The 14,646-nt window shown below is 42.6% G+C and overlaps 1 protein-coding gene across 1 annotated transcript in view; it reads right to left on the reverse strand.

The window, feature by feature from the left end:
• Positions 1-134: 134 nt before the first annotated feature.
• Positions 135-14,646, reverse strand: part of akr1a1a (aldo-keto reductase family 1, member A1a (aldehyde reductase)) — a 15,339-nt gene continuing 827 nt past the window's right edge. Inside the window, exons 2-9 of the mRNA XM_063195705.1 lie at positions 13,089-13,217; positions 10,706-10,825; positions 9,726-9,877; positions 6,460-6,655; positions 3,885-4,084; positions 2,425-2,497; positions 1,025-1,111; positions 135-817 (exon numbers count right to left, since the gene is read on the reverse strand). Of these exons, the coding sequence (XP_063051775.1) occupies positions 752-817; positions 1,025-1,111; positions 2,425-2,497; positions 3,885-4,084; positions 6,460-6,655; positions 9,726-9,877; positions 10,706-10,825; positions 13,089-13,172 (978 nt within the window). The 5' untranslated portion in view covers positions 13,173-13,217 and the 3' untranslated portion in view covers positions 135-751. The remainder of the gene's footprint in view (positions 818-1,024; positions 1,112-2,424; positions 2,498-3,884; positions 4,085-6,459; positions 6,656-9,725; positions 9,878-10,705; positions 10,826-13,088; positions 13,218-14,646) is intronic.

The following is a 14,646-nucleotide window of genomic DNA, read 5'->3' on the forward strand; positions in this document are numbered from 1 at the left end:
TACTTGATGTGTTCAGGTTCCGTGTGTCTAAAAGTCAGAAGGACCTCATCTCTAAATATTTGACTTTGTTTTTGGGCGCTTTTATCCAACAGACTTTTTAGGGTATGACTCGGCTCTTTGGTCCCTTTCAAACAAATGGACTGTTTTGACCAACTGAGTGTTTTGGCTAATGCTGCATCTGTTTTGTGCCACTGGATGTCACCATTGTGTTGCTTGGTAGCCTTGTTGTGGCTGCTCCAAGTGTACTGTGGTAACGTTGTAGAATCTGCCTACAGAAACTGACAGGATTGAGAAGTTCCAGGTGGCATTTAAAGCAAACAATCTAAAGGGCTTGTTCAGGCCTTAGGCACACACTTGAAATAGAATCATGCACTCCAAACACTGGTCATGAGGTTCTAGAACTTTCAACAGAGAGGTGATGTGTAATCTGGCTCAGTCGGACTTGTTTTGATAAGCAACTCTTCCAGTATGTGTTGCCTAAGTGACTTCTCGAGAGCTTGTGTCTTCAATATCCACATTGCGTCTATACTTAGAAGAAAGGATCCATGTTGGGGCATGGTAAACAAAACAGTGAGTTAAGTGCAACTGACAAGGAATTAGGTAAGACAGAGAGATGAGCTTTTATTTGCTACAGTGACATGCATTACACACGCACAGACTTGCTTCTCAGTTCTCAGAGGCTCACAGAACTCTAGAAGTCCAGTGCTGTTGTGTGTCCTTGGATGCCAGGTGATGTTGCGAGGTAGAGTAGTTAGTATGGATCGTGGAAAGGGAAATGTGGATGTATCGCATCCCTCCACACCCTCACCCCATCTTTCTGGAAGAAGGACAAAAAACAAGTAGGCGATGTATGTTAAATAAATGTGCAATTTTAAGCTAAAAATTGTGTTTAAAACAAGTGACACAGACAGTAGCAGTAGCATAGTCCAGACTACTAAAAGAACTATACAAATGTACACAATCTGGCTACATTTTGAGATGGTAAAGGCCTGCTGCTTTCATGCATGACCTTGGCTGTGTTTACCTCTATGGTGGGAATGATGAGTCTTTCGTTGCGATTAAAGGACTCAATCTGCCTCATGTCACTGTCAGATAGTTCAAAGTCAAACACCTGTACACAAGAGAGAAGGATTTTAAGTTTGTAATTTACAGTGTAAATTAATCATTTTCATAACCTTACTTTAAATGTAACCACACATTACAATTTCTCAAGAAACCTGTAAATGCATGCTGTAAAGGCTGAATGATTTCTCTCTCTCTCTCTCTCTCTCTCTCTCTCTCTCTCTCTCTCTCTCTCTCTCTCTCTCTCTCTCTCTCTCTCTCTCTCTCTCTCTCTCTCTCTCACACACACTCACTCACTCACTCACTCCCACCCCCCGAAACTGTGAAGGGCATGTGGTGTGTGTGTGCCTCCCCTCCTCCCCCCTGTGTGCTGTGCTGTGCTGGTACAGATTGCTGGGTGATGTCAGACCCAGGCCAACTAGCTAAAAATGGAAACTAATTTGCATACAACAGCCCTTGGCCGTCTGATTTATAACAAGCTAATTGACCTTACTACAAAACAAGTGTGGATGCCCTTGAAAATCTCCAGATTTTGAAACTGAGCACTGCAGCAGTGTCAGAGACTTCGAAGGGTCGCCAGAGTCCTTGTAACGTCATTTAAAAATATATATAAGACAAAAAGAGAACTGAAATGGAATGCCTGTTGGATTGTTCATGTTCATCTGCATGGTGGTGGTTAAGACTGGGCTGAACTGATGAAGACCGCTTGACCATAGAAATGTTAGTCTCTCTACTACCAAGGACATATTACTGCACGGGCCTACCGGGCTCAGGTCCTGGGGCCTATTTCCTTTTTCATACTGTGTTAAAATCATACTTTTACTAACTATTCTTTTTTTATTTATTTTCTCATGAACAAACCCCCGAATCCCCAACAACATAAGGTCTCTGACATCTGGCCTAAAATCCTGAATCTTTCTGCAAACTAGCAACACCCGGGCCATGGAGGGGGGGGGCTTTCTTGTTGTCTGGCCAAGGAGCCTATGGGGTCATAAACTGTCCCTGTGTACTATCTTGTGCACCTGATTAATAGAACAGAACTGCATATGTGTTGCTCTGCATTTTCTTTTCAGATCTACATGTAAGCAACTGAATTTGTTCGTATTTGAAGGTTGGATTTAGTTCAATTTATTCGAATCCTTCACCCTTTTCAACCCACTTGGTTATGTGTGAATTTAAAACTAAAGGCCGTTTCGTCACTGCGGTTCAGCAGCATCCTGTATTTACCTGAAGGTTCTGTGATTAAAACACACACCTTCGTGCGCGCGCACACACACACACACACACACACACACACACACACACACACACACACACACCTGGCCATTTCATCAGCGTGTCAGCAGCTACTGTAATAATTACCTGGAGGTTCTGCTGGATCCTGGAAGGGGTGACGCTCTTCGGGATGCATATGACTCCCCTCTGCACCTGCCATCTGCCAGGGAACCAGAACAGGTCCATTAGCTTCAAACATTTGGCCAGGTTGTTCACTTCAAGTGTGAGCAACCTCAGCACAATAACAGGATGAAAGAGGCCGATGCTGGGCTACTGTGTCAATGATTTAAAAAAAAATGAGAAAAAAATTCTCAGTCAATTATACAAGTAGTAGGCCCTACTGTGGCGCAAACGGTAGGGCACTCCTCTACTAGATACTACTGTGTGTGGCCGGCCCTTCCCCATCTCTCTCTTCATAAATCAATTCCTGTCTCTCCTCCACTGTCCTGTCTGATAATAAAACAATAAAGGCTTACAGTATATCACGAAAGTGAATGCACCCCTCACAGTTTTTCAGATTTGTGAGTATATCTTTTCATAGGAAAGCATTACAGAAATTTCACTTTGACACAATGATTAGTGACCTTTTAACAACATATTTAACCGCTTAAATTTCTTGTTCACTCAGGAAAAAACTAAATAAAGCCATTAATGTTTGAACATGTACTCACAAAAGTGAGCGAACACAGCCCCTTCTCTACCGGATTTTAATCTGGGGTGTACTCACTTTTGTGAGTACATGTTCAAACATGAATGGCTGTATTATGTTTTTTTCTGAGTGAACAAGAAATTTAAGTGGCCAAATAAGTTGTTAAAAGGTCACTAATCATTGTGTCAAAGTGAAATTTCTGTAATGCTTTCCTAAGAAAAGATATACTCACAAATCTGCAAAAACTGTGAGGGGTGTTTTCACTTTTGTGATATACTGTAAAAGGCCCCTCAAAAATACTTTTAAAAATCATACAAGTCGTACAAGTTCCTGGGCCCGCTGTAAAGCACCTCAGCCCAATGACTTGCGCACATTTTCAACGAGGCACCATTAGTGTCAGTGAACTAAAACAGGGAAATAAAATAAATATTTGTCCAGGACACTCAAAATGTAAGAATAAGTAATAGTATTGTATTATGTTATATTTTCCAACTTGGTATCAAAAAGTATCAACAACCAACAAGTATCACGGTGCATTGTTAATTATGCTGTCCTTGCACATGAGTAATGACATGTTTGTTCATCCATCCATCCATCCATTCATTCATTCATTCATTCATTCATTCATTCATTCATTCATTCATTCATTCATTCATTCATTCATTCATGTTTAATTTCATTTGTAATTCCTGCCTTTGCTGTACAGGACAGTGTTGGAGTATGGACACAGGGAAGTAATGGGATAGAGAGACAGGGGAGGATTGAGAAACGACCTTGAGCCGGAATAAAATCCTTGTCCCTGGCATAATAGTCAGTGCCCTGGCTGTTTGAACCCTGGATGAGACTCATTGACTGATTCATTGCAAACAACATGGCTCCAGCATCTCCAGTGTCTCACCTAATGACCACTTGGGCGGGGGTCTTGTTGTGTTGCTTGGCGATGGTCAGGATACGAGGGTCCTCCAGCAACAGGGGCTCCCCGGCGGCGGCCCAGGGGCGGTCGGGGGACCCCAGGGGGCTGTAGGCGGTCACGGCCACCCCCCGACTCTTACAGTGGCCCAGCAACTCTGACTGGATCAGGTAGGGGTGACATTCCACCTGTCAGTCAGGGGAACACAGGCACAGAGTTCATACTAAAGAGTATCGATGGCAAGAGTGCTTGCACTACACATTTACTTACAACATAAGTAAGCTCACCTAGTATTGAGGCTCTTAGAATCATACCAAAGCTCATTGAAAGGAGCAAGATTAACTGAATTAACTTATATATCAATGAGGAACTTAATTATTCTTTCATGGGCATCATGTTGGTGAGCTGAGTGTGGTAGGTTAGAAGTGTTAGACCAGTGCAAGGTTTGGGTAATGAACAACAGCTGTCTGTGGGCAGTCACAGTGGGATGGTGGAATGTTGGCATACTAAAATGATGGCCATGGTGTTGGTTTGGCATACTAAAATGATGGCCATGGTATTGGTTTGGCATACTAAAATGATGGCCATGGTGTTGGTTTGGCATACTAAAATGATGGCCATGGTATTGGTTTGGTGTACTAAAATGATGGCCATGGTGTTTCAGACCATACTACATACAGTATACTGTATTTGTAACTCTGCGTGTACACTAAAAGTGACCAACACAACCAGATAGACAGAAGTCATTATTTCTCGATGGAGGGTCAGCGAATTGGGGGACCAAAGTCAATTCACCGTGAGCGATGTCAATGACACGTCCAGAGCCAATACAACAAATTTATAGTGAAATATTTTTCAATGACCTAGGCTATTTCGTAGTTTTGGTCGTTTCTGGTGTACACGTACAGTATTTTAGCTAAAGTAGGCCTACCTTGTCTCTTCAAGGCTTTTTGTTCATACTAGTATTGAAGCAGCCAAAACCCATTTGATTTTCTTTTGTATATTTCTGGGGAGGAAAATGACCTCAGGCTGGAAATGAAGCAGGGTCCCTAGTGTATCAGTATGGTGTCGTCACCTGCTGACACACGGCCAAGGCCATCCCTTTACTTTTTAATTGACTGGCTGGTCTTCAGAATCCAGAGAATGATGATGGGTAACTTGCATTCAATGGACATATATTGTTTCTTCATTTTACAGATAATAAAGTAAAAAAGTTTCCAACTTTTTCCCATGCTTCAAAAAAGACTCTCCAAAGGGAGATGTTTAGTTCATGTTTCAACTTTTTGAATTCTGTATTGCCATCCTATTTTTGGCCATATGTACAGTGCTGTATGCCCAATGCTGTGATTCACTAGATGGAGACAGTGCTTCGCTTGAGGCATGAGTGTTCGGGCTTGACATTTCACTTCCTCAGGGGCAGAGTATGACTCCATGGGCCCCTGGACTACACAAAAAGAAAGCCCCCCTTTCCATGAGTATTGCTACTTTACAAAAAGATTCAGGGTTTTAAGTCAGATGTTAGAGGCCCTATATTGTTGTGACTTTAGGGTTTTGTCATCCAAGACCATTTGAAAGTACAGTTGTTAAAAGTGTGATTTTAGTGCAGCACAATGAAGGAAATACAGAGAATTGGGCTTCAGGGCCTTCTTGACTCTTTGGCCCCTGGGTCTGGGCCCAGTAGGCCCGTGCAGTAGCCCATCCCTGCACTTCCAGCATCACTCACTCTCGAGCCATAGTCACCACTCACTGCACTTCTCACTCACTGCTGGTCCATAGTCACCACTTACTGCACTGCAAGATGAGGCAACCTGCTGAGGCAAAGTATGGCCCTCTCTATTCTCCACTTACATATTCTAAGTACTCGACTCGTCCGTCTCACTCCGCAGCGAGTGACTCCTTCATATCTTAACCTTTTGCATGCTGAGAGACTCCCCATGAGATGTTATGTAACAGGTGTCATATAATAGAACTGGTCTTCTGCAGGGGAGGGGGGCGGGGGGAGGGGGGTGGGGGGTGCAGCCAGTCAGTCAGTCAGATTGCAAAAGTGTTGATTACTGTCTGGCATAAAAATCGGTCTCCCCCTGAACCAGACAGTTACATAATGCAGGCCCTTTATCCATAATGAGTCACCGCACAGCAAAACATGCCATGCTGTGGACAACAATACAACAGGCACCATATAATGTCACTCAGTCATAAACATGGATAGATAGATAGATAGATAGATAGATAGATAGATAGATAGATAGATAGATAGATAGATAGATAGATAGATAGATAGATAGATAGATAGATAGATAGATAGATAGATAGATAGATAGATAGAGTACATACATACATACATACATACAGTATATACAGTACATACAATATATGTGAAGTGGCCCAATACGTAAATGCAGTAGCCTACATACATGCATACATACATACATACATACACATAGTATACATACATGCATACATACATACATACATACATACACATAGTATACATACATGCATACATACATTTAGAAGAAATCAGATGGTTATAAGTATCAGTTATACGTCTGACATATCCTACCTGGTTGACAGCTGGCTTGTGCTTGGCGATGCTGATGACGTCATCGATCTGCCTGGCGTTGAAGTTGGAGAGGCCCACAGCCTTCACCAGGCCTTGGTCCACCAGCTTCTCCATGGCAACCCACGTGTCCCGGTAGTGGGTGTCCGCATAGCGCACAGTGCCGTCCGGCCGCCTTGGCATCAGCTCAACACCCCTCCTGATTGGTTAATTGATTGAAAGATTGATTGATTGATTGGTTTCGTTTTAGTTTGAATTGGCAGGCAGAATATCCACAATGCTGCACATTCAAAAGTGAATCGTGAAAACATGTTGGAACATACCATATATGCAGGGCTCTAAATTAACACCAGTCAACCGGCCAAGTACTGGTGAAATTTGAATTTGGCTGGTCGAAAGACCAATTTACAGGCCACTTTGACCCATTGGCGAGTGTGTGTTTGACTAGTAAGATTAACATCTACTAGCCATTTTGGCTGGTGATGCAAAAAGTTAATTTAGAATCCTGCATATATGCATATAAGACAGACAGACAGAAAAAAAATCCTCATGCAATGCAGTTGGATATCATATGCACCAATCCTCACACTTATAACCATTGTGTATTTTTTTTCTATATTATTCATCCTACTGTAGAGCATGAACCTAACCCTAATTTAGGTGAGGGGGTTAGTAATGTATGTTTAGGAGCAACTTCCTGCACTCAGAGCAAATATTTATTTAAGGTGTTCTTTGGATGGGGAAATTTCAGAACTTCAAGGCACTCTCATTAAAGGGTTTATGAAACGAAAACAAAGTAAAGGAATTTTACCATTTCCAGGACAGATTCTGAAAGTTATAAGCCTTGTGAATAAAATGGGATATTGTCTGGGTGATATTTTGTCCTAAAAGTCATGTTAAAACGTTCCCAAAAAGTGTTATGTCTACTTTTTTCGTGACATGCAAATTTTACGCAAATGATATGCGTGACATAGAAGGGGAAAGTTCACCTCATTCCACCTCGTTCAGATCAATGGCGGCTAGTACCAAAACAAAGGGCAGTGTCAAGCAGTGTGTTGCTGGAGGGCCGAACGGTGCCAGCTGCAAAAATGGCTACTTGACAGAAGGAATATCTTTGCACAAGTTCCCTTCTGTGAAGAATGATGGAACTGTGGCCGACAAGGAGAAGGCTAAAACAAGGGCTCTGTGGATCCAATTCGTACGCAGGTACCGGCGTGGTTTTGAAGCAAGCTCGTGGTCACTGTTGTGCTCGGCACATTTCCACCCCTCGTGCTTCACCACAAATGTGGAGATCGCGGGCATGGTTGGACTGAAGAGAATGCTATTGCCTCAAGCAGTTCCAACAATTGACATCGCCGGCATGCAGACTGAAACTACCCCTGTAACTGCTCGGGCACGAAGACAGGTGAGTGCACTGCTTTGCTTTAGGCTACTCATTTTACCTTGTCCATCTGCTTGTATGTTGTTTTCAGGAAAGGGTAATGCACATTACATGCCAAACCGATGTGAATGCTCTCGGGATATGCACTTTTTGTTGATTGCCATTCAACTGGTCAATAAATTGGTTTTGGGAGGATATCCGCGCTTCAGCCTCCGTGGTGCTCTCGGTCGAGGACAGCCAACGCACAGACTGGGCTACTGCTTAGCGAATAAACGGAGATGCATATAGCGTAGGCCTACTTTGAAGCATTTGATTGTTTGTTTTTAGTATTGTGGTGCACGTGTGGCTGACGTTTGGACACACCTCGTCCTCAGAGTCAGGCTGAGGGACACGCGACGCCTGTGACTTTGAGCACAAAAAATAATAATAATAATGATAAACGCTAAAAATATGTTGAGGACTAATACTGTACCTCCGTTTTTCTCTAGTTGATGACATTTTTGCATGTACATGCATTTCAATCACACTATATCGCGCAATTGAATCAAAATGCCCCCCATTTGTCAACAAATACACACGCCACGTCATCTTTGGGTCATGGCAAAGCGCCCTTAGCAACCGTAACCATAAACGAAATTAACTGTCAGGCTATGTCAACAATCGTCACTTCGCCTGTCAGACATGTCACTTTCTGCAGATGTATCAGTGCCTCTGAAATAGATTTGTGCTGCTGTTTTTTTTCTCATGAGGTTGGATGTGTGGTTTTTCGACTCGCTGATGTTTGTATGAGAATTTTGGTTCCTTTATAAGATGTGGGTCCATCAAATGTGTGTTGTTTTCTCAGATCGCCATACTAGCAAACCAGGGACTTTCCTCTATGATTTCACAGCCCAGCTCATTAGTCAAACCAAATTTCACAGAATTCACACTTTGAGTTGCCATTTTCACAAGTTCCTCCAGGATGATTGGGTTCAAAGTCTCATCGATGCTATCAGAAAAAACAAGGCTTTAATGGGAATGACCGTTTGTTTTCGTTTCATAAACCCTTTAACAAAAAAGCATTTAGAATAATAGCTTTCTCACATTCAACCTTTCTCACAAAAAAACAGACACGTTTCAGTCATCTGTCATGCCTTCTTCAGGGAGTCAGTTAGGTAAGGTATTCATTAAGAAGAAAGATCTGGGCTATGTGTGCCTTCATAACCACAGGCTAGTGGAGATGTGACAGGGGAGTGGTGGCTTGACAGAGATGGGGACAGGGCCGGGGAATGACCCCGGCTGGACTCGAACATGGGACCACATGGCCTCTATGGAGTGCACCAGAGTACTCCCAACATGCTTCCTTATAATGTTAATTTAATAACTCAAACTATGGCCTTACTGTGGCTCTAACGGTATAGGGCACTGGGCTGTTAGGCTGGCGACCCGGGTTCGATTCCTTCCTATAGGCTACAATTCATGGAACATTTTGGTGATCAGATTGCCTGATCTGAAATCAACACTCCTGCCAGAATCCCTCAAATTCTAGGCAGGTCAGCTGATATGCTATCCAATCCACTTGACTCACCAAGCCATGTCCAATTTGCTTAAAGAGTTTAGTTCATTGAAAAACTTGAAAGTATAAGTGTATTGTAAGTTAAATTAGTCAAGTCTAATTATGTGTGTTAGTAATGCCTTAGAACGTAAAACATTAAGTAAAATGTAATAAACTTTGTAATTTTACACGAAATCCGGGTTTACAGTCTGGGACATTTGACAACCCTTCCCCATCCCCCTCTCCCCATTCGTATCCTGTCTATCTCCTACAATACTGTCATGAATAAAGTTAAAAAGACCAAAAATATCTGTAAAAAATAACAATAATTTAACCTCTGGGCTGGGTGCTTACTCGAAGGCCATGGGCCAGTGCATGAGGTACAGGTCCACATAGCTGAGGCCGAGGTCGGAGAGGGTCTTACGGCACGCTGCCTCCACGTCATGAGGGTGGTGCTTGGTGTTCCACAGCTTGGAGGTCACAAACACTTCCTCCCTCTTCAGTGGCTGGGATGGATGATTAACAAGCAGTTTTTTTTAAACGCCCATTTATTTTGGATTGTGACAATAGTTGAAGAGGATTACACTCCACAGAAATTGACACCTTGCATGCAGTGCAAGAAGGGAGGAACCCTCTCCTTCAAACATGGTGAGATATCCTGTTGCTTTAAGTAGGCAAATTCAGTTACAATCCTTTTTTCGAAGTTTTAAACTTATCTCTCAAATCCACCACTTTTCTTCTCGCTCCAACCTATAGCATTTCCAAACTTCAGACATTTTGGCCTGCCCAACCGGAAAATTTAAACAGGTACTGTACATACATCGTTGTTTCTTTTTAAGTAACTCACTCCAAAAATGAGCAATTCTTTTGTAAAAACAAACCCAAAACATGTGCATATTTTCATCAATAAATAGACAAAAGGAGTCAGTTTAGTACACTCTGAAAGCACATGAAAAAGGGGTCAGGGGTGTTACACGAAGGCTAGACAAGCAGACGAAGATCTGAGTTGTATAAAGTAAAAGTAGAAGCACTCTTACAGATGTAATCACAACACTAGTTGTATGATAATTACAAAGTTGAAACCATGTAATATACCACAGACATTGTAATTACATATATGAGAGTACTTCTACTTCTACTTTATACAACTATCCTATAGCCAAGCACAACACTCCTAATTATGCATTTCAGAATTCATTATCATTTTTCTACCACAATCATTAAAAGACAGAAAGACAAACGCACACACGCACGCACACACGGACGCACACACGGACGCACACACGGACGCACACACGCAGAAATATGTTGGTCCGTTCTAGGTTCTCTCTCACCTTGCCTGGCCCAACGCGTTCAGCCAGTGCCTCCCCCACCTCATGCTCATTACCGTAGGCCGCCGCACAGTCTATATGCCTGTAGCCACAGTCAAGAGCAGCCAGGACCGCCTGCTTCACCTACACACACACACACACACACGCACGCACATACACACACACACACACACATATACACACACACGCACGCACACACATAGACACATATACGGGCACAAACACACACGCACGTACGCAAGCACACACACACACGCGCACGCACACACACACACACACACACACACATAGACATTTATATGGGCACAAACACACACGCTCACACAAATTCACACCCCCAGAAACATATGCACATAATGCACATGCAGAAACACACATGCATATATGCACATACACACTTGCAGAAACATACATACAGACACACACACTCACACCCACACTCACACACACACACACACACACACACACACACACACACACACACACTCACACCCACACTCACACACACACACACACACACACACACACAGACAAAGATTACCATCATCCATCACCCCTCTCCTAATCACTTACCGCAGCGATGCATCAGGGCCTGTTTGCTGCAATAAGGACTGGCATGTGTAGGCACATCATAAAACAGCACTGCACTGAGTGATGAGGCCTAATAATCAGGCCGATGGTGAGGTGAAGTGAAGTGCGGCGCGCTGGCTTTAATGGATGAGGCCTGCTTATGGCAAGGGCCCAATCCAACTTGGTGCACTATACTCATTCACTATAGTCGTGTGTGTGTGTGTGTGTGTGTGTGTTTGTGTGTGTGTGTGTGTGTGTGTGTGTGTGTGTGTGTGTGTGTGTGTGTGTGTGTGTGTGTGTGTGTGTGTGTGTGTGTGTGTGTACTATGTACGGAACAAAACAATGGAACTATCAACAGGGCCGCTGACAGCATTGGCCGGGCCCAGGACAAAGTAATCTGAAAGGGCCCCCCAGCGCAATACATGCAATGTAATGAGGACCCACTCTGGCCCCCCTCACTCCCTGGACCCGGGACGACATACCCGTTTGTCCTCCCCTGTCGGCTGCCCTGACTATCAACAACCTTCTTGGTGTACTATGAATGAGCATTTATGGGCACCTTGATTGGTTCGTGTCTTGCACAGAGGCAGGTAAGCTGCCCATGTCTTCCGAGAAAGCGTCCCTGTTTAACACTCTAACATAACTAATTCTACTCACCTTGTAGCAGGTAGTTTTTAGCCTCTTTGCTTAGTCTTAGTCTCTATTTAGTCTCTAATGTCTTTCCCTAAGTCACTGCTTTTAAAATATCTTATGTACCTAACATCCTTATGTACTTAATTTGAAGAGCTCTTTTCCAAAACGCTATATCCACCATTTTTGACTTTTTGCATTTTAATATTGGAATTGACTGTTAAGTAGTCCTCTCATCTATGTGTGAATTCTTGCCATTCAAATGTTTTGAGAACATACTTTTTTAAACTCTGTAAAATGCATTTTGCAATGCAATTCAATGGAATGCCCAATACAAAAATGTCAATTTCCCAGCATTCTATAAAATGAATATATCTCATTTTGGAAAAGAGCTCTTCATTTGCTTTTTAACATCCTTTTTACTTTTTTGCTTCATACTTGTGTTGGACATTGTTGCCAGTGTTGCAACTGTACACTGCGCTTAGATGTCTTGCTTATTATCCAATGTGCCTTGTTACCTTATTATTTAATGTTGCTTCTGTTACCTGGTGTTGGACATTGCTGTCAGTGTTGCAACTGTACACTGCACCTTGATGTCTCGTTTAATTTCTGCTACTTTTTAATGCATCGTCCTCTTCTTTACTCTATGTAGGAAAATGCTATCAGTGTTGCAACTGTACACTGTCCCTTACCCTTGTCCTTGTTTAAATTTCTCCTTGTAAGTCGCTTTGAACAAAGGCGTCTGCTAAATGCTAATGTAATGTAATCTTAAGACATGTCCCCTTGTTATAAATTTGCTGTTACCGACATGGCAAGGACCAAGTTGTAATGCATTAGTGTTTAAGGCACTGTGTAATGTCATAGCAGTGGAGCGCTATATTAGTAAAACTTGTCAAAGATAAATTACAGCGTGCCACTGACGAAACGACGTGCATTATTGAGTTGACACTCTTCGATAGAGTGTGTTTGGTCATAGTTTAAGTGTTGAAATAACACTGCAAAGGTTACTACCTTGGTCTCCAAGCAAAAAATAATCGGAGACCACTGGGTTACTATGTACGTATGTGTCAGGACTTTCTAGACCTGTAATGGTTGCTGTTATCTGTGCTGGCCCAATTTGACCTGTCTGACCATTTTGGCCCATGTTGGCATGTTGGCGTGTGTTGTGTCATGGTCTGAGTCTGACCTGCCCAGGGCTGCTCTTCCAGGTGCCCAGGCCGACAGTTGGCATCTTCTGGCCCGAGGAGAGAGTGACGTCTGGGCTGCTCATGGTCACCTGCTGGGGTGTATATGCGGTAACACCAAACTCTTGGAGCTAGTGAACACAAAGCAGATCACATGGTAGCACTCTGTAATTAAATGTAAAACCTTGCAGCCAGTTAAAGGTAAAAAGCCCTGCTGCCTTACGTTTGTAAGTTATCTCAACTTGAAAAGTTGAAAAGTCTCGTGTTGAGTTAAGCCTTCAGTTGAGTTAGCTTGCAAACTGGCTTGCAGTGTTTTACAGTGTATTCAGTGTATTCAGTCCAGACCCCCAGAGAAAGAGTGATCAACTGCAGGAGTGTATATATAATACAGCACCAAATTCTTGATTCTAGCAGATCATATTGTAAGCCCCCTTCAATCAAAACTTCTCCTCCCATAGGAACTCTCCTCCCCAGACGTTAGTGCCAAATTCTGGGAGCTAGTGCGCACAAAGCAGATGACAAGTTGTATATCGTCTTAAATTAAGTAAGATTAGATTAGAAGACTAGTAAGATGGGAAGGCCAATTTTGGGACCTAGTATGCGGTGCACAAAGCAGATCACATGGGTTGACCCTTATTTAAAATTCTAGACCTCTCCTACTCCTATCTCCTTCCTCCTATCTCCTCTCTTATCTCCTATCCTGCACCATATACACAAAGCAGGTGACATGCTGTGTTGTACTGTGATGTGCTTTACTGTATTGTGTCTTGTACACTAGCCGGGATCTTATTTTCATGTCTTAGCCTAGATTTTTTTTTTTTTTTTTTTTTACTATATTTTAAATGTTTCAATTGTTGCTTATTACTTAATGACTTTATTATTATGTATTGCCTGTTATACTGTTATTGGCCCCATCTTGCACTTTAATGTCTGTCTTGTTAATGTCTGTATGTCTATGTTTTTGCATGATATAGAACCGTAATTTCAATTTTCTTACATGACCTGTGCATATGACCTGTGCATATATAAAGCTGACTTGACTTGATTTGACACAGACTCCGCTCAATTACAATGATAATTCAAGAACCCACATTGGCTATGTTTACATGGGACATTTAATGCTGAATTAACTCACTTTAATTCTGAATAAAGCTTAATTCCACTTTGAAAACGTCATGTAAACACTCCACAATTCAGAATTCAATGAAAGATCAAAGGGCACTCGAAGAAACTCTGAATTATTCATTCTGAATTTAAAACGTCATGTAAACCTAGTGACTGTCCCCTAGATTACTCAGTCCCACTTCTCAACTCACTACAATAATGTCCCTAATGGACACCTGTGCGCTGCTGGGTGGGTGATCCTATAGTGCCAGGAGGACTCTCTAACTAGCTGAGTCCGAGTTAACGCGGTGACAGGAAAAGGTCCTCACTCCTAATGGCAAGTCATCCTGTGTTATTCATTTGCTGCTCCTCTGAATAGATTAACCTTTTCAAGTTAATAATCCTAATCCTAACCCCAACCCAACACACATGCACACACAGCACACACATTGCAGT

The sequence above is a fragment of the Engraulis encrasicolus genome, chromosome 3 (assembly GCF_034702125.1).
Source record: "Engraulis encrasicolus isolate BLACKSEA-1 chromosome 3, IST_EnEncr_1.0, whole genome shotgun sequence".
Classification (NCBI taxonomy): Eukaryota; Metazoa; Chordata; class Actinopteri; order Clupeiformes; family Engraulidae; genus Engraulis; species Engraulis encrasicolus.